Below are 27,934 nucleotides of genomic sequence, written 5' to 3' on the forward strand. Positions count from 1 at the left end.
TCTTCTAGAGGGCCTCAGAAGAAATGGAGAGTTGAACTTCCCAATCCCATTGTCTCCACTTTGCATTTGAGGAATGGAAGATGGAAACAGAGCCTTGCCCAGGGTAATGCAGAAAATGTTTTGGGAATGATAGCATCCTTCTGTACATCTGAGCTGTACAGCTGCCTGCTCCTATGTATTTGCTTCACAAGGCAATAACAGGGAATATTGGCAACTGGAGACTCTAATCCAAAATATTCCCTTCCAGCCTTAACAAAATGCAAGTTGGCCCAAACAAATTTATTCAAATTGACCAGAGCAGACTAAAATAATTTATTGAGTTCTAGCCCGAAGTGAATGAAGTGTGTAATAATAAAAAAAAAAGGTATTACACTACATTAAGCCAGGAATTCCAGCACCACTGGGAGAACGTGTAATGTTACTGAAAAGGAAATATTTGATTTATGATTTAGCATTTTTCTGCACAGACATGAGGGAGAAGTAATGTGGAGGATGTTCTTTTTACAGCCAGTCTCTTCCAAGTTCTGCAAAACCACAGCATAGTGAAGCTCCCAAGAGGCCTGAAGTGAACAGACCAGACAGGCCATAGTGTCAGACAGGAGTGAGCTCAGAGCAGGCTCTGCCACCACTGCAGGGCAAAAGCCACTGAAAAAGCTGCTGGGGCAACTCAAGACCTTACAGAGCCCTCCTGGACCTGCCAGTGTGATCAGGCTGCAGTTTCAGTGTGAGAAGACTTTCTAGAAAATTGATGAGCTCAAAGATATTTTTTTTCAACTCAGTTCCCTGAGTCCAAAAATTAGACACTTATTAAGCAGGCAAGGGGCTGATCAACTTCATAGCAGAGAATGTCCTTACCTTATTAAATTGCTTATTGATTTTGCTCATTGACTTCTCTCTGAGCCAATAGTAATATGAAATTAAAGGGACTTAAATGGTTTTAAAGAGGTATACAGATGGAAGCAATTCAAGTGATAAATTGTCCCAATTGAATCAGAGGAATATTTCTGATGGAGAACAGAGGAAGTTCATAGAAAACTGGTGATACCAGATGATTTTTTTTCTTTAGCTCTGATCTTTTTTTCCCAGTCACCTTACCTCCTTCAAGAGCTGTAAAATGTGAAGCCTACTAGACTGGTTGATTTGCTAAGAGTTACCTCGTTCAGTACAGGGACTTTGGAAGTAGTTTCCTAACCAGTCAGGTAAGAGTGAATTAGGGTGTAGCTCTCTGTGAGAAAGAAATCCAGAATGAGTCACAAGGGAAGAGAATCTAAATTGGAGGTATGAGGAGGCAGAATCCCAAAGAAACTCCCATAAGATTCCAAGGAACACAAGCAGCTAATCCCTCTGCACAAGGCAATCCTTACTCTAATATAGACATATCCCTTCCTTATTTTTAGTTAAAAAAATAAAAAACCTCTTATTTTTGCCAGTAAAATGTTCCAGAAGTATTTTTTCCAGAAGTGTAGTTTGAGCAAAACACTTCATTTTAGATAATCCCTATTTTTTCATGAAATCAGACTATCAGCAAGGATCTTCCCGGAGAGTGTTCCACGTGTGCACCTGATGAACAAACACTAACCTAAAAAGGCTTTTCACTAGAATGAAAAACCTCCAACCAAAGCAGCTCTCTCATCCTGATAAGTGACTAGAAGCCAAGTTTCTCTTCTTTAGAGATAAAAGGGTAAATCTAAAAGGATGATTAAATACTGAGACAATAATCTTGACAGGACAGATTTACTGTTTCAAATCAGCATCTCTGCTTGCTGCTCTGTTCTGTCAAACACCTAATCCATAACCACAGTCAAAAGTACACATTAAAGTCAGAATGAAATGGGTGCAGCTGCAAGGCCTTTCTGGTTATTACCACCAGTACAACACAAGGTGGTAATTTTGGTTCTTGGTCCAGGTTTAAATTCATGCCTTATTTTATGTGCTGTGATTTGCATAACAAATGCTCAAAAAACTTTGATGACACAGGTCTTTGGCTCTTAGAAACAACAAAGAAAAAACCCCAAAACATCCCCAACAGGTATTAGCCTTACTATGAAAATATGTATTTTTTTTTTTCTTGTACCTGGATAGAGCAAATTAATTTTGAGGCTTGCATATAAACTCTATATTTTACCCTTTTTGGTTACATCTGTTTTAATTTTCAAAGTAAGCTTCACAATCCTCCAGATATCACCAGATAGAGCTGTCTGCAGAGATCTGTATGTCTGGGTCACTACTTTGTACTTCACATCTAATTATCCAATAGCCTCTCCCAGACTGATTGACAGCCATCATGCAAATCCAATATCCAATTAAATTATTCAGAGAAGCAAATTCCTCTCTTCAACCTTTCTGTACAACACTGTCAGACTCTTGAAGTGGACAGTCAGTGAAAATACATTGTGTTTAAAGGGCAGAGAACAGCACATGGCACTGTTTTCATTCAGGGGCTGTATTTACTAAAAACTAAAAACACCCAACTCAAAACAAACAACAACAAAACCAAAAAATAAACCCAAAACCCAAAGAAACCCCCAAACAAATAAATAAATAAAAACAAAAAAAAAAAAACCCAACCCAAACCCACCTAAAACAGTAGATTCCATTTAATTAAGAGCATTAATAAAAACTACAAGCCTCATTCCATAAAAATGACATTGAAAACTTTATAAGAGTTACAGGTTTTGTTGAATCTAGCCTTCAGTGAGAAGTGTTTCCAGAGCTAGGTTAGTCACTCAGAGGGATTCATCCACCTCGTGCAGTGAGGGTCACTATCTCCAAATCACCCAAAGCAGTGAGCTGGCCTATCATTATGGCACACTGCAGAACAATGTGGGTGAAGCCCTAGATGTTTGAGAGTATTGATAATATCATGTACTATAGTGATCTTTAATCTACCTCTTCTTTATATCTGCAAGTGAAAATATTGAGCAGGCTTCTGCATCCAAGCAGGAAATTAAATTTAAAGACCAAAATCAAAGAACTTGGTTACCCAGTGACATTTCTGCACCCCAATTATGAGCCTGTTTAGCAAAGATCTCTAATTTGACTTGCACCTGAGGTTTCACAAACTAAATCAGGTCGGACCTGGACAGCGATAGCATGAAATCAGGAGGACCACACCTTTGCCAAACCAGTTGAAATAAGAGATACTCCACGAACCAAATAGTCCTTTTAAGAGACACCATTAGCTGGTAACACCTTGTCACTGTTTCTGCATCTAATATTCAACTCAACCTCTGTGCTCTTGGTAGATGAGAAACAAAACTGAGTGCCTGAAACAAAACGAGGATTCCTTAAGAGTAATGGTGTTCTCTACCTTGCTTTAAGGCAAACATGTAAGACAATTACAGCCAGCCTATACAGCTGGCTCTTCAAGTTCTGCATGGCTGCTGCAGCTTGCTCACCTCCTCCAGCACCCTGCCACACATGTCAGGAGGGTTCATACCAGCAGCAGTGCAATACAACCTGGAGCACTTCACCAGGGTGTTGCAACAGCAGGTAAGACTGGTCCTGTGTTATTTATGTGCCTGCTGAGTGTTTGGCAAGGAGCTGTATCACACAGAGGAAATAATCTCTGACACTGTGCACACTCTGTTGGGTTTCTCCAGCATAGGCATGAAGAGACAAGAAAACAGAATGAACCAGGGGAAGCCAGTGCAATTAGAGAAACTGAAATTGCATCTCATCTTACCTGGACAGTGAAGAGCTCAGACGTCACAAACGTGCGCTCTTGTTTGATATCCAAAACTCTGGGTCAAAGAAGAGACAAAGAGATCACAACAATCCCTTGTCACTGCAGAACTGTAAGTGTTTGCAGAGTAAATATCTTTCCTTTCTGAATTTGTCACAATTCTAAGCTACAAAGGTGTTTTCAGATCGGAACAAAAATGAAGGAAATAAAAACTTCTCTGCAATGTGACAAAAAAAAAAACCAAACTTGATTAATTAATTACTTACAGATTTGGCTTCAGAGATGTTTGGAAACATTTCCCAATCTTTAATAATCTCTGTGCTAGTCTGTGGTTATATTTCCCAACTATTAGTCTGATTTACCTTACTTCCTCCCGAGCCAAAATCTCCAGAAGCTTTGACATGTCTCCTGGGCAGTCGGAAATCACAAGGGAAAATCTGCACACTCTGTTATCCAGGGTCAGGGCACGAGCTATGCACTGCTGCAGCAAATGTAATTCCAGGTTTCCACTGCATATAACGACTGCCACTCTGAAAACAGACAGAAATATAGGAGTTTTGATCAGCACTTGCCAGCATAAAGGAACCATAAATCATAAATACTGTATCAATATCAGCCTAAGGTCTGCTAGAACCTCCCCTCAGTAAGTATGACATGTCAGAGGGCTCCTGCCTCTCAGTATCCATTGTGAACGGGTAGGGGAAGCCTAGAAGTCAGCTGCATTAGTTGGTCTGAAATGTTGTTTTCATTTTGCATTTCCTGGAGACTTGAGTTTTGTTAGAGATAATTAGCTGTGGAATGGTAGGTCTAGGTTTCAAGTTTTTCAAATTTGGCATAATTCTCCCCTGGAAGTTCTAAGCTTCAGCTTCTTACTGATCAGACAATGTGTATGTTCAAGGCTTGTTGCAACCATTGATTAAATTCATCACAACCCTGAAAATGAGTGCAGAAATGTTTGAAGTGCAAGTGAAGACCCACATGATTAGTCTATGAAAATCTCTCTCTGCAGAGTCAAACCTAACCTCTTTGAGACCAAACCTTTGCATTTTCCCTTTTATTTTAGCTGCACTGAAATGTGTTGCTGCTCTCTGTGTACTCTTAGCCTCTTCTGAAGAATTGCCTCAGCAGCATTTTAATGTACAGTGCTGTGCAGTAGAAATTTTATTTTGTCTTGAGAGCGTGTATGTTTAAATACATTCTGGACTATGACCTGAGCCAAGGCTCAATCCACTTAAGTGCTGAGTCCTCAAGCTGGGAGACAAGGCATCACTGAGCCACACGCTCAGCACTAAGCACAAGGATAATCCCTCTGGCTCTGGGGACAGTTCTCAGGGCTGGAGGCAGGTGCCACGGGGTCACTGCAGCAGACAGCCCAGCTCCTCTCCCACCACAGACAGGGCTGCATTCCACAAGCAGAATGGGAGGAGAGAGCAGGCTGACAAAGGCTGGACACTGTCCTGGCAGGTGCAACAATGCCTGATGGAGCTGTGACTGCTTTTCCCCCCAAATATCTGAGAACTGAGGAAAGGGACAAGATTTGTCTGGTCTCCAGGCTGGCATTTGTCTGATTCAACATTGTCTTACCTCTGTGACCAATCTAGTCAGCCTGAAGTTTCTGCCACTGATGAGCCCCTTGTGAGTTCAGGGGCAGGAACTGCCACATCACCCAAAGAACAAGTAGATTTTCACCCTTTCCTAGGAACAAAGTGCTCAGTCCCATGTTTTTGCTACAGTTCCCTGTTTGCAATAACTGCTGTACCTTTTACCCCTCAACTCAGGCAGCTTCCCTGCCACCAGGGCTGCAAGTCCAATGGCCCCTTCTGCATCAACCGTGGCTCGCTCGTACTCCAGCAGCCTCAGCATTGCAATGAGGATGTCCTCCTCCCTGAAAGAAAGAGACTTGGGTCAGAAAAAATCAAATCAAATCAAAAGAGCTCCCAAAACCAGAAGATAATAAATTTATGTGTAGCTGGGTTCTTGCCTTTCACCCAGATACATTTGAGCCCAGGGTGGTGTTACAGAATGCTGTTCTGAGGGGGTGGATGTACACCTCAGACTCATTATTAACTGCAAGACAGGATGGCATTTTTACTAGAAATATTATCTAAATCCTACTAATAAGTATCCTCCACAAATGTGGCCTTTTTGTGAAGATTTAGAAGAGGTTTGTCAAGGGCTGCCTTCAAGTGTTGTAGAACACAAGGACAAGTTTTACACCCAGAACATGATTAGGTAGTGGTGGCAGGTGAAGTTTTGGCCAAAGGGTCACTTTGGACACCACTTTTAGTCATATCACTTAGTTTTAGGTAGTTCTGTGAGGAGCTAGGAGATAGACTTGATAATAATCCTTTATGGCCCTCCTGCAATTTGAGATATGCTGTGATTCTGTGGTATGTGAGTCTGGGATCAAAGTCTTCAGTGCCCCACTTGGAAAGAAAGGTACCCCATCCTCACACTCCCCCAGTCTCTGCATGATGGCACCTCCTGCCAACCTGCTCTCCACTGCACATGCAGAGCCACCACACCCTGCTGGTAGAGCACATTTTTCATATACAACAACATCCATCCAGTATTATTCATTTCACTGTTTTTCTTCACCTACCTCACAGCAACAACTTTATCCACAAGCTTCCCAGTCAGCTGCAAAGAGTTGCTGCCAAAGCAAACTCCACTCACATCTGCAGATTTCAAAAGACAAAAATATGAAGTTGGCTGCTTTAGACATATTCAACATTTTTTTAGAGTCCTGGCTGGTTTGTGCCCTTAATGAGTGCAGCACACTGCTGTTACATGACCTTAAGTTGCTTGATTTTTTTTTTTTTTTCATGTGACAGAAATGTATTTGGTAATGAAAGATCAAACCTCACAAGAAGATTTTTGCCATTTTGGACCCCTTCAAGAAACTTGTGATACTTCACTGGCACTGTTGCAGTGTGAGAGTGACCCTGCAGCCCAATGCTGCACAGCCCTGGGCTTGTGAGCTCCAGCAGCACAGCTGGCTAAGGGTGCAGACACAGGCAGAGATAACCAAGAGAAATTAGGAGTTTCTTATAAAACTCCCATTTAATCCAAAACTTCCAGAGATTTGAACATCAGGCAAACGGGATGTTCTTAAATTGCTTAACAGTTGAGGGTTTTTGAGCAAATGATATAGAAACAACTGTACCATTTATAAACACTTTTGTTCTGAGAACAGTTTTGGGTCTAAATATTTAAGCACTGCATCGTTTTCCTGCCTTTTCCCAAATTAGTCTTTTATACAAGAGCCTTCTCATTGATTCCACTGGTTTAGATGCTGCACGTCAGCACAATGTTCAGATAAATACAATCATAATTCTAAGTATTCATGTGCACTGGAAATAGTATTTCACCTCATAAGGGTGTGGGGGAAAATGTGGCAAAAGCTGCTTTTACAGCTTCAACTAAATTCTGACTCTTCAGAGAACTCCCTTAAAATATGTTTGAACTGAAATAATAAGAAAATAATATAGTTGGAGAAATCTGTTACAACCTTTATTTTACCTCCAAAAGCATTTTCTCACCTCCGTAGAAGTGATGATTGTTGCAGGCCTGGTCATCAGTGGGGTGGCCAGCTTTTAAGGACTGTTGCAATACTGGGAAGCTTTCAGATTCAACTCCCTGAGGAAGACAGATGTTGTCACTTTTTTCTTTTTTAATTGTACCAGTTATAACATAAGTTGCCACCAAAGTAGATAGCAAAACCTACAGGAAGTTCCTCTTCAAATTAACAATTAATTACAAGTTGCAAAACAATCATGCCACCACTAAACTGATTCTGTGGCTTACTTAGGCTCAAATTTTTCCAGTAAGAACTTATTTCAAAACAAAGAACTGGATTTTATTTGCTTAGGAAAAATCTTCCCACACTTTTCTCTTAAATCCAGCCAAACAGCCAAGGGATAGGAACTTCCCTGGTTCTTACAGGGTTTTCTCTGAGGCAAAGCCCATGGGATCAGATATCTCCTGTCCCCAGCACAGGCAGTCTCTGCAAGTGTCACTAGACACCAGTATCTTTTGTAAACAGCTGTGGTTAAAAGCCATCCAAACACAACGCTGAATAGGTGAAAGGCAACTTACAATTACAGAAATGTGTGGGTTGAGGTGTTTGAGTGCAGCAGCTGACCCTGCCAGCAAACCACAGTGGCCTCCTGCAGGGAAAATCACTGCGTCCAGCTTTGGCACCTGCTCGTACATCTCCAGCCCCACAGTCCCCAGGCCTGACAGGTAGACAGCACTGTCCTCCCTGGGGGAAGGAAGGGCACACATCAGCAGAGGTCACACTTGTCAGTGCAGTAATAATTCAATCTACTGCTTTCAAGACATTGCTCAGCAGAAAAAAATATAAATGTGAGAGTAAATCAGCAGCACATGAGGGGAGGAGGTGATGCAAACAGGACGGTGCCATCAGGGGGACCAGAGCATGCTGCTGCCTGCTGGGAGAAAACTTGTGCTGTAGACAAGCCCCTCAAAGAGTCTCCAGACTGAAGAGCACTTAACTCCCATCCTTATCAGGTGCTTACAGAGCTGGCAGGGAGAAGTCATGTTTTCCATTGCCATCACTTCCTTCAGCTTCATAAATTTTAAATGTTGCAAGTCCAAACTACGAGCAAAGCCTCAAAAAGAAATCCCCTCTTTACTTGTCAGTGGATTTAGTGTTTGTGATAAATGGAAATTTTCATGAGATTTATGCAGCATGTTCAACCTCACAAATACCAAACAGATTGCTAGAGTTGTCTTTCCACAGCCCAGGGCCAATATCTGATACCTTTGCATTAAGTGAAGTATTTAGTCATGCCAAAATATTCACTGGTAAAATATTTTCAGGCAAATGTAGTATCAAGAATAGGGACAAGCAGCATCAAAAATTAAAGAAAATTCCATTCTACAGTTGCATGACTGACTTGGATCTATTTCTAAAAGCTGGTTTGCACTTTATTTGCAAGTAAGCAATGATGCAACTGTAGAACTATATATAAGAAAAGAAATATGAGCTCTCTGTACATTCTGCTTTTTCTGGCAAACAGAATTATAGATCCAATGATTGTACTTGATTTAACTGACTCAAGGATGTTTGGGTACTAGGAAACTATTTTTATTAGTGTTAGACAGGCACAGAGAGGCTCAGCATAGTAGCACAGAATTCCTGCAAGGAGGAGACCAAGGCCCTTGAGAAATTACCTCACATGTATATCAAGACACAGAACATTTCTCAGGACAAGGGTCTATATATAATTACATAAGAATAGGATTAATGAACTTCCACTCCTACAGCACAACCAAAGACAAAGACAAGAAGACATAGTGAAATGAGAACTGAATCCTTGTTTTTACTGTCTTTATCAAGATACTGAAGGAGCTCTCCTCCTTTTTATAGATGACAAAATATATCATTGACCTCCTGAACAATTCTGGAGACTTATTCCCAAATAAGATTCAGATCTGAGTTTGTGGAGTCACCCCTGCCATAGTTACATGGGCTACAAGGGGACCTGCAAAAATGAATGAAGGCTTGAAATATTCAATGAAGGAATAAAGCCTCTCTAACAACTGGAAACTGTCCAAATGAGACTGCAATGGGCATGGAGAGCTGATAGCAATTTGAATCAGTATTTCATCATTGTGTTTTCCTTGCTAACATCCAGTTGAAACATCAGTTCACTGATCAGCTGTCAGGTTTTATAATATAATGGGTGATTTTTCTTTGCATTGTGACTGATAACTTTTGCTTTTTGAAAGCAAACAGATCTCTGAGTATCAAGTGCCATTGAGACAAAATGAAGGAACAGGGTAGATAAATCTAAAGACTATAGACTGAAACAAGTATTTTTGAGCCAGAGCTAGAAACTGGGATATTTGCCTTCTGAAATGTGTGATACATCAGCAAAGATGGGCTGTGAGGCTTCAGTTTCCCAATGAAGTTGTGGTGTGGCAGCTAGAAAGGTCTGATCCTATCTGTTCCAAAGGGCTCAAAATGGGCTCTCAAGGAGGGAAGGTGTGTAATCCAATCTGCAACACTTTTTCCTCCCTGATTCACAAAGGAATCTTTCTCACATCCTCCCAGAGGTACTGAATTAGTTATTGGCAATAGCCACATTGCATTTATAATGAGGTCTTGAGCCCTATAGTTAGTAAAAATTTCATGGCACCTAGGCAGCAATTAGGCAGACTAAATGATTGAATTCCAATTCGAAAAATCACATTTCCTTCCTGGGATTTCCCAGGAAGTTGCAACTGAGTAAAAAGTGTCCTTCATCAGTTTGAATTCTTGCATGGTCATCTTCGTGACACAGTATTTTAATTGCACTGAAGCAAAGGGAAGAGCTGACAATGCCACACCCAGCTGGAGGGCATCACCCATGCAGGCACAGCCAGACCCAGACACGTAGTGTCTGCTCCAGGAAGGGCAGAATGAATTACTGGGTGAGGAGACCCAGAGACCAAATTGCTGGAGATTGTATCCAAGCTAGAATTAAACTGAAATAAAATGACATTTCGGAAGTTCCATTCTAACACTTGGGAGATCAGCTGGTATCAGTGACAAGAATGTATGTCAGACCCACACTAGAGAAGACTGGCTATCCCTAAAGGCATGCATTACACTGGGAAATCTCTCCAGGTCTACATCTAACAAAATATTTTTCTGATTTCCCATTATGAAAAGGCTCACAATTGAGGGGAGAGGTTTCTTCTTTTATTTTTTCAGTGAAAAATTGCATCTGTGAGGTTTTAATTAAACATAGTCACAGATTGAACAACTCTGTTTCTTATAACCTGAAACAAATCAGAGTGCTTTAGTATTATTAATGGTTGTATGTACATTTAGATTTCCTCAGTGTTGGATGCTGAAGTTCTACACGTGCATTGTCCCTGGAGCTTCATGAGCCTGGAGAATATCTACCCTATGTAACTGAAATCATTATTTAGGGAGGAGGGGAAGATTAAACACCAAGTTACAATAAAATAATTTAGTTCTTATGTGTGAATGTGATAGTTATTGCAAGCCAGCTGGGAGTTAACATCAATTGAAAAATGGCTGACAGAAATTTGGAAATCACAATGTTATGGAAAAATGTGGTTTTCAAAGAAGCCTAAAAATGTTTAAAATTCTTTGGGATTCAGAGCACATAATTCCCCACCAAAAATCCCAGTCTGGGACAAGACTGTGCCCATGGTGGCAGAGCAGGCACACAAACCAGCCCTGGGTGTCACTGACTGCTGGCAGAGCTAACAGAGGAGTTGAACAGTACAGGTTGCAGTATTGCCTTCCCAATACACCAGCTGGGAGAGAAGTGAGGAGTATGTTTTTGTTAGATCTGTCTTGTCCAGTGACCTCAAATTGTTCAAATTCACATATATGGTCAACCTTGGCTACTTTAAATGTATGTGTGAAGCAGCCTCTTAATCATCTTTTTTTCAAGGTAGTATCAGTTTTGTTCCTCACATTAGATATGTGAAAATCTTAGAGCATTAACCTTCTCTTGCTCCACATTATCCCACTGAAGCCTTTGCATTAAAAATTAACTTTTACCCACCTAACTTCGAAGAGAGACCAAACAGCCTTAATGCTTTCTGACAGAGTTCCTAAAGAATTAACCTATAGCCACAGAAATCACTAATCACAGAGTTTGCCTAATTTAGGGGCAGAGAAGGGTTTCATTTTGTTCTCCATCCCCAACTGTTACAGAAAGACACGCTTTGTGCCGGGGAACACATAACTCTCCATATCCCAGGACGAGGAGCATTTCGATGAGCCGCGACAACATTTTAACGAAACTAATCGACTTTTGCAGGCATCTAATGGGATCTTCCTGGCTTTCACTCACTCCTCCAGGTAGAGATATCCATTCTCCTGGGCCAGCCTCCGGGCGTGCAGCTGGGCATCCTTGGCGGTGGCACCGTAGGACAGGACCATGGCGCCGTAGTCGCGGCACGTCCTGACGCGCGCCGGGGCCGTGGTGCTGGGCACGATGACAAACACGGGCACGCCGAGCTCGGCGGCGTGGTGAGCCACTGCCATGGAGAAGTTGCTGTCCGAGGCCACGATCACCCCTTTTCTCTGCTGCTCCTGAAAAAAACAGAGTTGGTTTATTGCTCGTTGTGCAGCGTTTGTCACGTTTGTTGTCACGTACAATCCTGGATCGTTCTAATTGAGTTTTCTGAAGTTCTGTATGGTTTTTGTTATGTTTTGTATTTGTTTGGAGATGGTTTGTTCCTGGTACCCCCTTACCCTTACTCTCTGATGGTCTCCTCCCTGAGGGACACTGTCAATCACCTTGTTAGATCTGGAAGATTCGGGGATTGAAGAAAGGATTCGGTCTGGGTGAGGGGGCAACACCTTTTTCTTTTGTTCTGTTAAGTTCCCATGTTCTGGGTCACAGCCTCCCTTGCTGGCTATTGGTTCTAGATTCCCCTCTCTGGGGGAATGTCCATTCAGGTAAAAAGGGGTGACCCAAGGTCAGGAGCCCGTCTGTTGCACGAGGTTTGGCCAGGACAAGAATAAAGCCTGGTAAACCCAAGCAAAAGTCCACTCTCTTTATTCCACGCCTTCGAGCACGCTCCAGACAGGAGTTCCAGACCTGCCAAAAAGTCCATCATATCACCACAGGGCAAAGGCTAGCTGGTGGGCAGCCCTGGAGCAGTGATATCTAATGATCTGACTTCCTTTTTTCCTTCTACTAGCTGATTGAATTGTGATATTATGGTACAGTGTATGGGGGTCTGGTGTGATCTCAGGATTCACACACAAAGCTAAAACAGCACAAGATAAATCCCTGTGCCTGCACTCCTCTGAGTTCAGTTCTTGTTCCATTGGAAAGAGCTGAAAAACTCCAACTGATCACAGAAGAGTTGATATCTGGTCCCTCAGAGCTGATATCTCTGCTCTGCCTGTATGGAATTATTTCATTCCAGGCTTCCTTTTAACAGAAGGTTTAATTTATATTATTACAAAAGGTAGGAATAACTACTGCTCTGGGCTGCTGTCTCATGCCCATTATAACAATTATTACTGCACAGAGACTCCTATGACAATGGCAGCAACATCCTATGACAAATGATAAACAAGCTATTCATGTAAGAAAAACTGAAATTCATTACAAAATCAATTGGTGATCTAGATCTTTATCATCACTTATTGTAATTCAGTTTCATCATCACTCAGGAGTTTTGGTGGTTTCAACATATCAGAACTACAGTACACATAAACCCACTTGCATCTTAATGCCTTGGGAAAATGCTGATGTTCCCATTTTGCAAGCTTTTGTTTCAAGCATTTTTAAGGATTCCACCAGCAGATCAGCCAATTGTAAATAAAGTATTTTACATTCAGGCTGTGTTCACACGCTGTGTTCAGCCCAATGATTCTAAAGACAAGAAACACTGTGATTGCATGGAGGTTAGAGGTGAATTTATCTTCAACTTTGCTCCATTTTCATGAAGCAGAGCTAATCTACATCTTTTTGAACGCTGACATTTTGCTAATACCTGAGGCAATGACATCAGAAGGTAAAGTACACCTCGTTCCTTCACAGACCCCGTGTACTGCAGGAACTCCTTCTTCAGGTAGATTTCCATTCCATACTGCTTGGATAGCCTAGAATACTGGAGTAGATAAATAATATTATATCAATAGATAAATAATATTATATCAATATATCTACTATTAAAAAAAACCTTCCACACCCCATCAAGCTGCCTGTTGAGGCATGAATTCTACTGCTATATGTGAGCTCTAAAAAGTAAAATTCATTTTCTGGTTCTTTATAAATACACAACAGTTAGTTGTTACCTACCAAGTCCTTCTGCTTTATGGAAGTGATTTTCAAACTCACAGCAGTGAAATATGGAGCATATGCCATTAAGAACTCTGAAAATAGCACTTGTTTGGATCTTACTGTACAAACACATGTTTATTACAATAAATATTTTCCATTATCTCAAAACCCATGTTTCCAGCACTTGCCAGAACTGGATGTTGAATGCCCAAAAAATAAGGTCATCATCTAACAGATACAAAAGCCATCAGAAAATACCTCCTTGAGCCCCATGATGGCTCTGTTATGGTTTCCGCCACTGATTCACTGCTGAGTATCGTCCATTTTGCCTCCTAAAGCCAGCAGAATATTAGTAAAGACATTCTTACTCAAAGAAAGATGGAAATAATAAAAAACAAATTCCCAGGACTGTAAGTGTAAGCAGCAGCTGTTTGGAAAATTTAGTGTTTGGAACAGAAAGGATGCCTGAGCTGAGGGGAATTAGCAAGCACATTACAGTGCCCAAGTGCATGATTTTTAAAAAAATTTAATGGCAAATATTTGTTAAGTTTTATAATAAGACACTCCCAGCATGCATCAACATATTAATTTCCAATTACCGTATTCACTGAACCAAGAGTTTTACACAAGATAACTTGTGAAATAAAGCTTCAGTAAGCCTGTGGGTGCCACCTCCCCAGGCTTACTGCAGCTTTATTTCAGAATTGGCTCCATCTCCTCTATTGGCTGCCAAGGCAAAAGAGGCCCTGGTGATTTAGGGATCAAGTCCTCATTTAAGATAAGTCACAAAGTGAGACAGATCCAAAAACAGCATGACAAAACATTTATCTCCAGCAGTATCTGGCAGTGTCATGCATACAATGTATAGTGTCTGCACTAATATGTCCTGACACGTTTTCCAGACTGTGGGACTTTCCAAGTGATTTTTTATAAACTAAATATATCTGAAACAGAGACTTGCTTTGAAGTATACAGTTAAACTACATGTTTCAGGTGAACATTTCAAGGCTTTTTAGTGGATTTCCAAGCATATGTTAAATTCCTCACCCATAGGTGGGGCCAGATTCTCTATTTTGCTCCTGAAAATCCTGACATAAGAGCCACCACTTGCTGCTCCTTTGCAAATCTGGCTGCAGAAACTGAAACAATGGAAAGTGCTTAGCACACTAATAGGATAATAGTTTATATCCTAAACATCCTAATCTATGGAGAATGCTCATGCAAAATAGAACAAGAGCACTATAAAATAAATGCTACTAGTTCTTCACATACCATAACTTGTTTTTGTAGAGAATCTTGGATTTTAGAGTGAGCAATCAGAAAAGGATTTAAGAATATGAATCCTGTTAATAATAAAGTTGCCAAGCCTCCTACATTTAAAACTGTGTCTTTAAGTCACTTCTTACCACAGGGGTGGTATACTTTAGATTGATATTTTTCTATAATTTTGATACTCAGGATTTTAATTCTGTAGGTTTTCCTTTTTGTCTTCCTTTAATTGAGGATTTTTTCATATAGCCTAAATATAGAAATTACTTCTAACAAAGCAGGCATCAGTGCTATTTGCAGCTGAGCTGACCTGATGTGTGACCTCATAAGACTCTTTGAACCAACCTGTGAGATCTCCCTTTAGTCACTGTGATCTTATCTAAGGACTACAGATACCATATCTAAGGTACAACACACAGCACAGCCTCCCTCTGGCATCCACAAAGCTAACCCAGCACAACCCTTACAGCTCCTTCATCAGCAGCCAAACCAGGTGTCCAATTTAATGTCAATTCCTACTTTTCTTATGCTTACTACCTCTTAGACATGTTACAATTCACTCATGATGCCATTTCTCAGCTCCAAAGCAAACTCCTGCCTGAGGAACCAGGATGCTCCATCCGTGGTTTTACCTGCAGATTAGGAACCACCCTGCAAAGTGTTTCTCCCTTCAATTAACTAAATGGATTATAGTCACACTCACTTTTCTATGTCCTTCAAAAGGCTCTTACCTCTCAACAATGAGTTAAAATAAAGGTTTTCTGTGTTTTTCTTGACGCTGCTCTGTGCTTTTGAAACAATGCATGAAACGCACTAATGACTTCTGCAGGAACAATATTTTAAATAACAACAGTCATAGGCTCTTTTCACACTAAAATATACAGGGTTTTATATGGATATAGGTTTTCCACTATTCTGACAATTTTAAAAGCAGAATTCATATAAAAATGACTAAAGAAAGTGAGACTGTTTAGCTCGAGACAGTAAAAGTAGAAAGGGGATACAACTGAGTTACATAAATCTGCCAGGGAGACCCAGGAGAAAGGGGCTATTTAAGTTGAGGGGTGTCATGGTTAACCTCAGCTGGCAACTGAACACCATCCTGCCACTTGCTCATTTCCCTGCCCCTGTGCTCTGTGAGAGATGAGAATTGAAAGGGTAAAAGTGAGGAATCTCATGGGTTGGGATAAGAACAGTTAGTAAGAATAAACACATAAATAAATAAACAAAATAATTACAGCAACAATGTAATTAAATGGGAAATAAAAAAGAGAGATAAATAAGACCCAAGAAAGACAGCTTATGCAATTGAAAACAATTGCTCACCACCAACCAGCTGATGACCAGCCAGGCCCTGAGCCACAGGTCCCCAGCCAACTTTCCCCTAATTTTATTGCTGAGCAAGGTGTCATAAGGTATAGGATGTCCCTTTGGTCAGCAGATTCAGCTGTGTACCCTCCCAACCCCTTGTACATTCCCAGTCTTCTCACTGGTGGGATGGAGTGAGGAACAGAAAATGCCTTGACTCTGTGTAAGAGCTGCTCAGCACTAACAAAATCATCTGTCTCATCAATAAGATTTTCATCACAAATTCAAAACAGCCCCATACCAGCTACTGTGAAGAAAATTAACTCTACCCTAGCCAAAACTTCCCAGTCAAATCTTTTATGCCACCTTACAGCCCCAAACTGTCTTGTACCATGTCCTTTGACACAAGACACATTGCTTCAGTAATGTGCTACAAAAAGCACAGCTATCCTTAATGTGGGAATGCTAGGCTAAAAAATCCACACTGGAAGTAGTTATGATGTCTGTGGATCAGCAGGGATTACAAGGATTCATTGAGAGCACAATGTGGGGCTGCTGCTAGGAACTGCCATTTGACAAAGACACTCTTTTCACCCACCAGAATGAAGAGATTACCCAGAAAGCCCAGAGCAGCCTGCTTGAAGACCTCCCAACAGTAGAAATACACCATGAAAATATATAGAAATACAGTACAGCTTTTGCCATTGTACTTCTCTTGTGCTTTAGCAGACCTTGTACATTGGTGGGGGATCTCAGTCATTTCTACACCAAGACTGATTGACAGGTGCACATTTGTGTGTCTTAACATCCTTATTTTGCTGGAGACACCTGTTGCAGAAATACCTGGTTACAGAGCATACCCAGCCCTTCCTGGTTGGCCTGACTGAGAAGGCAAATCTGTACCTTCAAACACTCCAAATATGAGGGCAGGTTCCAGAGCAGACCCTCCCACAAGGGTGCTGGTAGTCTGCCACCTCCAACTCACGTTCCTTACTGCAGGAGTTTTTCACTGACAGCATCATATCACAGTGCATTAAGTCTATGCCTAATGTGGTTTATCCTTTGTTTACAGGTCACTGCAATCTTTGAGGATTTAAGTTAGTGTAAACAGATAAGAAGAAAATTATTATTGACAGTTAAATACAATTAATATGAACATGAGTCTTCTCACACAGATCTATCTGCTTCAATTCACACACACCCTTTATTTATTTCTGATCAACTTTCATAATGAAAAATAAAAGAAACATTGAGAGAATGCAAAACCATAAAGATTCCCTACCATGCAGGGGGTTTTCTGAACACCACACTGGATTTTGAAGGCTGCTGCACTAATGTCTTCAAATCGAATCAGCTTGTTACAGCTCGCCAGGCTGGCCCTACTGCTTGGCTGAGGGATGGAGGAAAGGGCCTCCCTAAGTAACTCCTCATTTCGGCTCACTATCTTCATTTCCCAGGTCTTCACATCCCCGTTCAGGTAATCCTCCTCACCAAAGTCCTTCAGTCTCTCGGGGTTGATAGAGGGTGATTTCTGCCCAATGAGGCCATTTCTTACGGGCATGTCCTTACAGCAGTGAAGATCACAAACTGCTGGCGTATCTTGTTTCTTTATTTTATTGTCATCCCTGAGAACAAATAAAAGAAGCTTGTTAGAAAGGCTGGGGTGATTAAAGGCTTAATATTTAGGATTTTGGAAGGGTGCAAGTCTCAGTTGCTCTTTGTGAGGCTTGAACAGGCAGAGTGAGTTGCTGCTGTCATATTACCTCCCTGTGGGTGCACTGAAAGATTCCAGCTGTTAGAAAAGCCACAAATAACCCAACACATGGGCAAACTGTGAAACTGTCCTGCCCAAGAAAACAAGAATTATATATTCTGTGTTGTCTGGACAGCCAGACCTTCCTTAGAGTACTCAGTATTCAACCAGCAATGATCCTAGTTTAGAGCTTCCAAAAATTTTGGAATAACTGGAATAATTGTGCTTTCTGTACACAATTCTATCATTTTCAAAAAGGGCAAGCAGCTGCTGCAGACTATTCCCATAAACTATTAATAGCAGTCACAAATGCCACTACATTGCACACAAGAGGTCTGCTCTCTGCCCTTGCATACTTGCAGAGCTCTTGACAGCCGTCAACTGCCTCGTGATGGGAAGGAAATCACTTTGATAAGGGATAATAATTATATCCTCCTGCAGAGCTAAAGAATTAGGTCTCCTGATCTGTGGGTTAACATTTCATGGGTAAACACACGTGCAAATACAGCATGTGTAGATGTGGTGGTACAAAATTCTCCTTCCCCAAGAAACTCAGGAGAAACAACACTGCTAGAAAAATTTGCTGGGTTTGCTACCTTCAGCTGCCTGACTCTGTGGTCCATAGCCTTCAGTTCACAATGTACTGTAGTGCAGGATTTTGCAGTCCTGTCAACAGATAAATGCAAAGCATCTAGGAATTCTTGGAATTGAGAGATTATCATGGTGAAAAGGAGCATTAAGCAGAAGACCAGTGATTTGGAAAGGAGCTGATACCACCCCTGGTTTGTAGCTATGATTAGACAGATGGTATAAGCTCCTCTACATGACTTGCTATTAATCTATTTGGTAGAAATGGTATTCTAAAAACAAACATGTTAAATTATGTCAGAGATTCCAGCATTATCTCCAACAAAAAATATTTACCTTTTTCCTAAAATAATTTGGGTCTAAGATTTGCAGTTATTCATCAGCAGGGCTGGTTAAAGCACATTTTACAGCAGTGATCAGCACCATAATATGCTTTTCAGCAACTTCCAAAAGAATTTTTAAATATTTAGAAACATCTCTTTTTTGAGCAATTGCCCACTTTGGGCAGTATCATCCATTTCCTTAATGGTGTCAATAATCTGTGCCAGTAGCTCTGGTTCCTATTACACTTCCAATTTTTTCCATTGAGGAATTCACATAACAATATGGGCAACATAAAATGTTTTATTATTAGAATCAAATACTATACCAGTAGCATCAATCATTCTGTATATCTTCACAGGAGAAAATTTTTATAGCAAGATCTTCCCTCTCTAAAATTAATGAGAACACTAATTTTCTAAGATAAATAAGGTATATACTTTTTTAAATAAAAAAATTCTAAGATAAATAAAGTTTATACTTTTTAATCTTTTTATGTTGAAACTTGTGATCTGAAATATTTATAATACTGTATCTTAAAGCTGATAGAGCCTAACACCAGGCCTTCTGCTTTCAAATCAAATAACTTATCAAGTAGGTCTGTTCCACACTTTTCTGCATCTCTGCTCCACTGGGGTTAGACAGCTGGAACACTTCATAAAGCTTCCAGTGTTCATTTGGGTGCACATTAGTTCTGCTTAATGCAAAGCTGAGAACCAGATCAGACTGTTACAGCACTGCCCCCACAAAACCAGCAGCAGCATCCAAGGGGCTCATTCCATACCTCTCCCTTCCAAAAAAATATTTTCCATATCAGACTCCCATAACCACTCCAAAAGGAAGAACAGATCTGTCTTATTTCTGAACATACTGTCTAAAATGCTTAGCAACAAGCATTAGCAATGAATTATGTTTGTTACACTGGAAATGGGTTAAAGGGGTCTATGTAGGGTGAAAAAAAATAGATTAAAATTTTGTGATTTTATGGGTCAAATTTTTATCCAACTGGCATTTGAGATGGAAGAACAATTCTCATTTTTCATTGCATCTGTTGCAATCAAAAAGTCTATAAAAACACCCAGCCAGATAGCCTCGAGAAGTTTACTGATGAAGCAGGATTCTGTGAGAAAGTAGAAGTTCATGGTAACACCACACCACATTAGTGCCATCAAATATTTGTATGTTCAAATAGAAAGACCAAAATGGTATATTATTGATTTTTTGCCCTAGTTTTAGGTTTCCTTTTTTTGGCAGAAAAAGAGGAGGGAAGTAAATCAGATTCTCAGTCCTTGATGTTCAGTACCACTCTCATGACCAGTGAGTATCTGCTCAGGACTCCAATGGAGACAACATCTTGTGACCATTGGAAAAGAGAAATCAAAATATGTTTAGGCCTTCCAGGCTTGAGCTAGATTTAGAGCACATCTGAATCATTACCATCTTAATGTTTAATATGAAAACTATAATACATTTGCATCTGAATGGTCAGCAGGGGATATCATTCTATTGTATATATATGTATTGTATGTATTTATTTCAGAATAACTTTGATTCTTCTTCTACACCCACATTTCATTTACATTAGAGAATGACATTTCCCCATATTGAGCCCACCTGGATGCGCCACAGACCCTCCTGGAGCTCTCCAACTCCCAAGGTAAACAGTGGGCTGAGGTTTGATCTCATACCACAAATGAGCAACTAATGATCCTGTTGGGTCAAAAGCATTTCTTGCCCCAAGAGCATTCCACATGCTTGGCAGAGATTTCTTTTACAGGAACAGCCAAAGCAGACAGCAAAGCATGCAAGTGCTCACAGAAACACAGCCCGGGACTTCTCAAGCACAGTAACAAAATATAGTCCCTACTCCAGTAATCCTGTCCACCAAATGAAGATCTGAGCCAATATAAATACAAGCCCCATCATTATACAGCTCCTTTCAAATTGAGCTTTTTCCTTTTTTGGAGTTTATCAAAAGTTTTCTTTAAAAGGTCTGTTTATTTCCAGACTTAAAACAAATACCCAGCTGGCAAGCTTTGTTACATGGTTATAAATTACAGCATTTTACCTTTAAAGTGATTAGTAAAAGCAAACATGAAAATGCAGTTTATAAACCTACTTTTTCAAGAACAGCTGCTCAGCATAACTGGAAAAAAAAGGAGAAGATCCATATGCAGACATTCCATAAACAATTAAGGCACAGGAAAAAAAAAATTTGTTTAAGTAGATAGCTTTACATAGTTTGAAATCTCAAAGTCAATGCACAGACAGGGTGTACCAAAATGTATTCCTACAATAATAAAAAGCAACAACTTGGAATGAATAATTTTTTCTATTTCTAGTTTGTTTTTTTGAACATACTTATAATATTAATCAAGTTAAACAGCACTAGGGGAAGAAATCAAAAATAGTAATATTAACAAACTAAGAAAATAATAAACTAGCAAAAATAATTTTGGGGAGATAAAAGGCAGTAATGCATACTATACCTAAAGACCACAACTGTTGCTTTCCTTAGACAGAGAAAGAAGTGTCCAAGTGTGCAGTGATGGACAACAACATGACCCCATTGTAAGGCACGTTCAGATTGCCTCCCTCAGGACCCATGAAAGAGACTAAACAGATTAAATTGATGCACTGGGTCTCCTCAGCTTCTAAAACTGAAGGAGCAAAATCTGCAAAATCACACATGTCCAGGGAATAGCAAATTGTGAAAGAGTAGTCACCATTCTGCCCAGTATAAATGTTAGGGGGAGATGGTATGAAAGTATCAGGTAGAAAAATTAAAATTTCCCTTCTTAGAGAAAGTAATTAGCCCACAAAACTCATTGCCAGAGGACTTTATGAAGAACAACAATGCAAACAGGACCCTAAAAAATGCACAATTAAATTACAGTAGTGACTAATACACCATTCAAGAATTAATCTGTGATTCAGGAAGCCCCTGAGCACTTGGCAAACTCCATGAAAGCATATGAGAGAAAGTGTCTTAGGTGCTTTGCTTATTCTCCCAGGTCTGTTACTGGCCACCCCTAGAGAGAGGCCACAGAGGAGGACAGTGTGATCTTTGGCCTGACCCGGTGTTGCCATTTTGATTGCAGATGTACCCAATGTCAGCAGTTGGCCCATAATGAGTCACAAAAACAAGTTTTGAGGCAGACCTGAAGTTGGAATTACGGACATACACTCCCATGTACTGGTCCACAGATGGAAATTCAGCTCTCACAAAAAGAAACTAATTTTAATATAAGACTGAAAACTCAGCCTTTCTTTGTCATTTCTACATCAGCTTTTGTCATCTGCATTCACAGTGATGCACATTCAGCATTAAGAGGGATTGACAGTGTTGCAAAATGTGCAAATGTAAAAATTTTCTCAAGCAAGGATGTTTTTGATGTTTAATGTTTGAATATTTTCAGGCCTAATCAACAAGAAGGGAGATTTAATCCATGAAAGAGCAGCTAGCAAGCTCCAAGTGATGTTCATGTGCTAGGAAAGCAAATTACTTGTTGGTAGAATTGCCTCAGTAATGTTTAGGGCTTGACATGCTTCAATGGTCTAGGACCTCATAGGATGTTAACAAAGCTTGGGGACAAGGATGTACCACTGATAGTGGACACAAATATGCAGAATTTCTGAGCCCCAAGGACATTTGGCAGAATTCCCAAGAAAAAGGAGAAACTAACAAAGCCAACTCAGCAGCTGTGCTGAAATCAGCTCCCACTGGGCAAAAGATGATTCTGGCAGGGGCAGATTGTGACCACCAACCCAAAAGAAGAGAAAGACTGAGCAAGGGGACTAATTAGCATGAGAAACAAGAGAATCATTAACCAATAGAAGATAGAATACCAATTAATAAGAGAACTTGTAGCAAATGAAAGCTAATTCCTTTATTTGTTAAAGCGTATAGATAGTAAAAAGCATTGCCAGTGGTGTGGTTGGTTTGTGGAACCCACAGAGCACCCACAGAGCACCCAGGCTTGTGCAATTCTCAAGTTTAATGAACAGCTCTCTCAGCATGTAATTATTGGCTTGTTGCACACCAGGTAAGGAATCTGATTTTTGTGGACAACAGCAGTATGGCACAAGTTCTATGGAATACTTTAGCATCCTTACAGGCCTGTGCCATGACAAAAAGTTCCAATTCCAATGCCCAGCTTGGGCTGAGCAGTCACAGAATGTTAAGCTTGAATACCACTTCAAATTCACTTGCACGTTTTCTCTACATGTGGATTTTAATTTGGTCCTTTTTAATGTTTTGGTTGTAGGAGTTTCTTAAGCTCATACCAATATGCTGCCATCATCCCCAGGCTCCCTGAAGACTTTCCTGAAGAACACTGACCAACAGACATTGGTAAGATACAGCTTTAGACATATTTGTCATCTGCTTTCAGGTAACTGGGCTCAGATCTTAGGCCTGTGAGTTCAGAATACTTAGTAAGGCAAAAGGTGACACCTTTAAAGTCACTTCTGCCTCTTTCCTCAGTGTTGAGCAGAGATGGGTCATGTACAGGGGGCAAGGCAGGGGGAGCAGCCTGCTGCAGGTAGCAGTCTGTTTGGCTTATGACTGCAATGTGACTGGGATCTGCTCTTACAGGAATGAGAAAGAGGCAATCCCAGGATATGACAGAGGGCCCTTTCCCTCATCCAAATCCCTTTTACCCAGAACCTCTCCAGCTCCATTAATCCTTCTAATTCCATGTCCCAGCACTGTCTCCTCTGACCCTTCTCACTGGAGCCTCCTAGACCCCTCTGATACTTTCCTTGTTTGTTTCAATCCCCTTTTCCTGCTCCTGAACATTCCTGTTCCATCTCAACTCCTCTTCTACCTTTTTACCCATCCCCAAACACATCCAAATACTGCAATAGCAGCAATTCTTTAAAGCATCTCAGAAATTTGTGTATAAGTAGGACTTTATGAAAGAAAAATGGTAGAAAAACGGAAGCTTGCTGAGATAAAGGTGTCAAGAAGAATCATAACAAATGTCATCTTCACTACCAGGAATCCCAGGTCATGCACTCTGCAGTGCCTGAGTGCCCTGCACACCACTACAGGGTGACAAGTAAACTCCTGCAGGCACAGGGAAGGAACACAAGATCTCTGACAATAAATTTAAAACAGATCAAAGACAATATTCACTCTAAGTATGACTGTCTTGAATTATCAGTATTTTGTGTAATACTAGTACTTAGAAACACCCATCCAAGACTGTATTGCTCCAACTAGTGGCACATACAGGATGGAAATATAAAATGCATGTCTGAAATCTATATACCTAAACCCCATGCAAAGTGATTGTTTTTAAGTCACACAGGAATCACCAACACCTTCCCCTAAACAGAAAGACAAATTCAGCAAATATTCAGCTCAACTTTATTGATGGAAACTGGGGCACAGATCCAGTGACTTGCCTAAGACTTCCGCAGGGCTATTTATCAGAGTGTCTTAAAGACAAAGAGATCAGGGCTTAGTAACCAGCCTGGATGACAAAGTGTGAGCACTGTGACCATCCAGCACAGATAGGTAGATAATGACCAAGCCTTGAGACTGAGCAGGACTTTATAACTCTGCTCACCACACACAGGTCTGACAAACCTGTGAGATGCTGCACCAGCAACACACACAAAGAAAGCTCAAGCTCATGCAGGAAACAACCAAGCTGTAATACCACCTCTGATAAAATCTCTCCTTACTTTTAGTAAGTCAGATTTACCAGAGCCAGAGCCTAGCACTATGCATGCCTTCATCTGTGGTCTACTGCCATTCTTTTATGGCCTTCTACACACTATGGTCATGTCATCTCTTACTGCTGGCAATGGCAACTGGGTGTCAGCTGCTAAATGGTTAACACTGGAAAAAGCAATCTGAAAGCAAGAAGAATTCACAAGGCCACCCATCATGGAAATGCTGAAGCAGAGGTAACCAACTGTCTCTCAAACAAACCCATCCCTCTCAAAAGTTCTTATAAGACATCCACAGCTGTGAATGTCAAATGATCACTATCCAACACTGTACAGAGTTTGGCAGCTAAAACTCTTCAATTTGACTTTTTCCTAAGTTGAATGTATTCTGAGTCTAGAGGTTTTTGGTGACTAACACATCTCCATAATTTACTTCCAATTAGGAACGAATAGCATAACTCACAATAGAGGAAAGAGTCCTGAGAGGAGATTCACAGTGAACTGCAGAACAGTCATATCACAGGTGACTTTGGGCAAGCCCTTTTTGCAGGGCAGAAGACCTTGTCTTCCCCTTTATTAACAGCATCAGGCCACTGAAACAATTTCTTGTCTTAAATGTTAACAACATCTGTGACAAGGAGATTCAGGAAATGAGAATTGTTCTTTGTTTGTACATCTGGCTAAACCAGCGTGATCTCAACAGTGGTGTCCAGATAATAAAACTGAGGGAGAAACAAACTATGGAAAAGGTTAAGAATGAGGTTGCACAACACCACCATGCCATGTGTGTGCACAGCCTCGGCTCATGCTACACAAGCACACTAGATGACTCTTAAATTCCAGCTACCCCATCCAAATCTGAAAACAGGAATTTAAGATCACCATAAGAACCATAACAAAGGCAACCACAGAGCTGTAATAACAGGATCTGGCATGGGCTATCCCAAGATAAAATTTCAGCAGTCCATTGGTCTGTCTTGGGTTATTTCTGACACTGTATACTCATGAAGAAATAAAAAATCTGAACTCTGAGGGCTAAAAATATTCAAATCTCCACCATTTCTAGTGGATAACTCAAAGAGCAACTCAGACCCACAGAACCCTGGGAGATTATGGAAAATTACAAACAACTTCCTGGATTTTTTTTTGGTTGTTTTGATTTTTTTTTTTAAGAAAGTAAGGAAAGGAAAAAGAAAGCATTACCTATATAGCACAGCGACTAAATAAACAACGAGGCGAAGCAAAACTCCAACTACGACACCATAAGGAGGCAGGAGGGGTCCAGGGGTTGCCATGTCCTTGGGCCTGGCCCTGGGTGGACCCCGAGGGCTGACCATGACCCCTGAGGGGGATAAAGGAGCACTCTAGCTCTAAGTCAGACAGCAATATTCTCCAACCTTTGCCAGAAAGGATCGTAGTCTTCGTCTTCCCTGTAGCGGTCCCTGGGACTTCTGTTTTTTAAGACCTTGAAGTAGAGAAACTGTGCTGCAAAATTCATTCTAACTCCTGGTGCAAAAGCAAAGCTGGAGGCTGCTGGCAGGGGGGACACACCTGCCTGTGAGAAGGGTCAGCCCTGCACTGCCTGGATGGGAAAGAGCAGGCAGTGTGCTGTAAGCAGCTCTCAGCGCTGGCTGGGGGGGAAGTGCCTTTGAAAGAGATGGCTGCTGCTATTTAAAGAGATTATTTCAGAGCCCAACCTGTCCTTGTCAATTTGAGTCAGGGCCTGGATTACTCTTGGGTGACACTCTGTTAGCAGGACACTCGAAGCTTTAGTTACTTACTGCTTAGCTGTGGAGCATGATCCCAACCAGCTGCAGGGCCCAGGAGTGAGCAGCAGGACTCTGGTAGGGAGAGCAGCAGGAAAAGGGTCCCAGGTTTGGGGTGCTTGAGTCTCTGCAGGGATCCTTTAAGGCAGCCCCAAGGGACACTTAAAGAAGACCTCATGACTGAGGCACAGGGGAGACAACTCTGTTGGTTCAGGTCTTCTCTTGGCACAAGTCCCTGTAGCAGAAAAATACAGGTATCTAAATCATAAAGAAAAGAAAAGACCATCCTGGAAGCACTGTAGCAACAATTAGCTATATCTGTGTAGATATCTGTTATATATATTTATATGGCATTTATAGATCTATATAGGAATATATATATATATATATAAACTCCATCTAAATCTGTCTTCCTTTGTCCAGAGAGAGCCCAGCAGAGTCACAGCTCCAGACACAGAATGGCTGTGCAGCCTCGATGGGGCACATCTGGTGCCTCTCCTCTCAAATATATTCCTGATGGAGTGCAGTCTCCAGACTGCCTGAAGGTGGACCAGGTATCCATTTGCAGGTATGAGTGGTCCCTCAGTACCCTCTGCTTTCTGCTGAGAGCATACAAAATCTTTATCTCCAAGACAGAGCACAGACCTGTCATAAAATCTAACCCAAGCTGTAACCTAACTCTCCCCACAGGATGTCATGGGAAATACTATAACCTAATTTACATGGGAGAGTCAGAATAAATGATCAAATAGTCTTTTGGGATCACTGGAAAGTCTGAGCTGTGCTGGTGGAGCCTTCCCTACACTGGCGTGGCAGGCAGGGGCCATGTTCTCTTGACTTCATCAGTACTGATGAAGCTCCAGATTCACCATTTTTTCCAGTTTCTCACACACAAACCCCTCTTATTCTTCCTTTTCCAGGTGGTGGATGTGCAGGTTGTGGTGGTGCCATGTGCTACAAGTGGCCACAGCCCAGCAGCACACTGCTGCTGCCAGGAGAGATGAGGAAAAAATGCACTCAGCTGCTGCCAGCACTCACATCCCTGCAGCCAAGATATTTCAGGCCAACTTCACTGGCACCTTGAAGAGGAGAGGGAAGGCAAGGGGAGTCACTGCTTTGTTCACAACACATCTGAACTGCAATGGTGGGCAGGAAATGGAACTTTATAGCAGTGAAAAGGGAAATTCCTTTGGCTTTGGGGTATCTGGGGGTCCAGGCTGATGCATTCAAGTCTTGACATAAATTCAGTTCCTCACAAGCAAGGTTCTGATCTGCAATTGACACTTGTAGACCACGTTGCATGGGTAAAAGGACTTCTGGAACCATTTGGTCAAGAAGCTGGAAAAAAATTCACCAAGCTGTTGCATGTCAGAAGTACATGAAGCACCGAATTGCTATCCCTGCAAAACACTCCCAAAGAAGGAGCCAACTATAGAAAAAGGATCTTTGGGAATTTCTGCTGCAGATTTCGGCACATGTCAAACATTCTTTCAAAGCCCTTCCCACTTCCAAACCCGTTCACAGTGCTTTAAAAAACACCACAATTACCACAGGAAAGAAAAACTAGCTTTCATCTTCGATTTATTTCTTTTATACGAGTGGAAGTAAGGGATAAGTATGATATAATTGTATTGCTGGTACAGTCAAATGATATCTAACACAATTGCCATGAATCTGTCAAGGACAACACTAAACTACAGGTCACCCCAAATGACATTTCTTTTCAAATCTAGAGTTTCTTACTTCCTTCCCATCTGCTCTTTAGTGG

General features: G+C 41.1%; 1 protein-coding gene across 5 annotated transcripts in view; it reads right to left on the minus strand.

Annotated features, from left to right (window-relative positions):
• LOC310911861 (L-threonine ammonia-lyase-like) overlaps window positions 1–26,005 on the minus strand; it is a 32,996-nt gene extending 6,991 nt beyond the window's left edge. Inside the window, exons 1-11 of one of the 5 annotated variants that reach the window (XM_083865859.1) lie at window positions 25,798–26,004; window positions 20,838–20,864; window positions 17,339–17,681; window positions 13,190–13,306; window positions 11,530–11,771; window positions 7,784–7,949; window positions 7,228–7,324; window positions 6,288–6,363; window positions 5,445–5,570; window positions 4,048–4,215; window positions 3,686–3,743 (exon numbers count right to left, since the gene is read on the minus strand). In XM_083865859.1, coding sequence (XP_083721985.1) covers window positions 3,686–3,743; window positions 4,048–4,215; window positions 5,445–5,570; window positions 6,288–6,363; window positions 7,228–7,324; window positions 7,784–7,949; window positions 11,530–11,771; window positions 13,190–13,306; window positions 17,339–17,681; window positions 20,838–20,864; window positions 25,798–25,898 — 1,521 coding nt within the window. In that variant the 5' untranslated portion in view covers window positions 25,899–26,004. Of the gene's footprint in view, window positions 1–3,685; window positions 3,744–4,047; window positions 4,216–5,444; window positions 5,571–6,287; window positions 6,364–7,227; window positions 7,325–7,783; window positions 7,950–11,529; window positions 11,772–13,189; window positions 13,307–17,338; window positions 17,682–20,837; window positions 20,865–25,603 lie in introns of all 5 variants that reach the window. The other 4 variants (XM_083865857.1, XM_083865861.1, XM_083865860.1 and 1 more) reach the window with 4 other exon arrangements.
• Between the last annotated feature and the right edge of the window lie 1,929 nt (window positions 26,006–27,934).

The sequence above is a fragment of the Zosterops lateralis genome (genome assembly GCF_965231275.1).
Source record: "Zosterops lateralis genome assembly, chromosome: 8".
Classification (NCBI taxonomy): Eukaryota; Metazoa; Chordata; class Aves; order Passeriformes; family Zosteropidae; genus Zosterops; species Zosterops lateralis.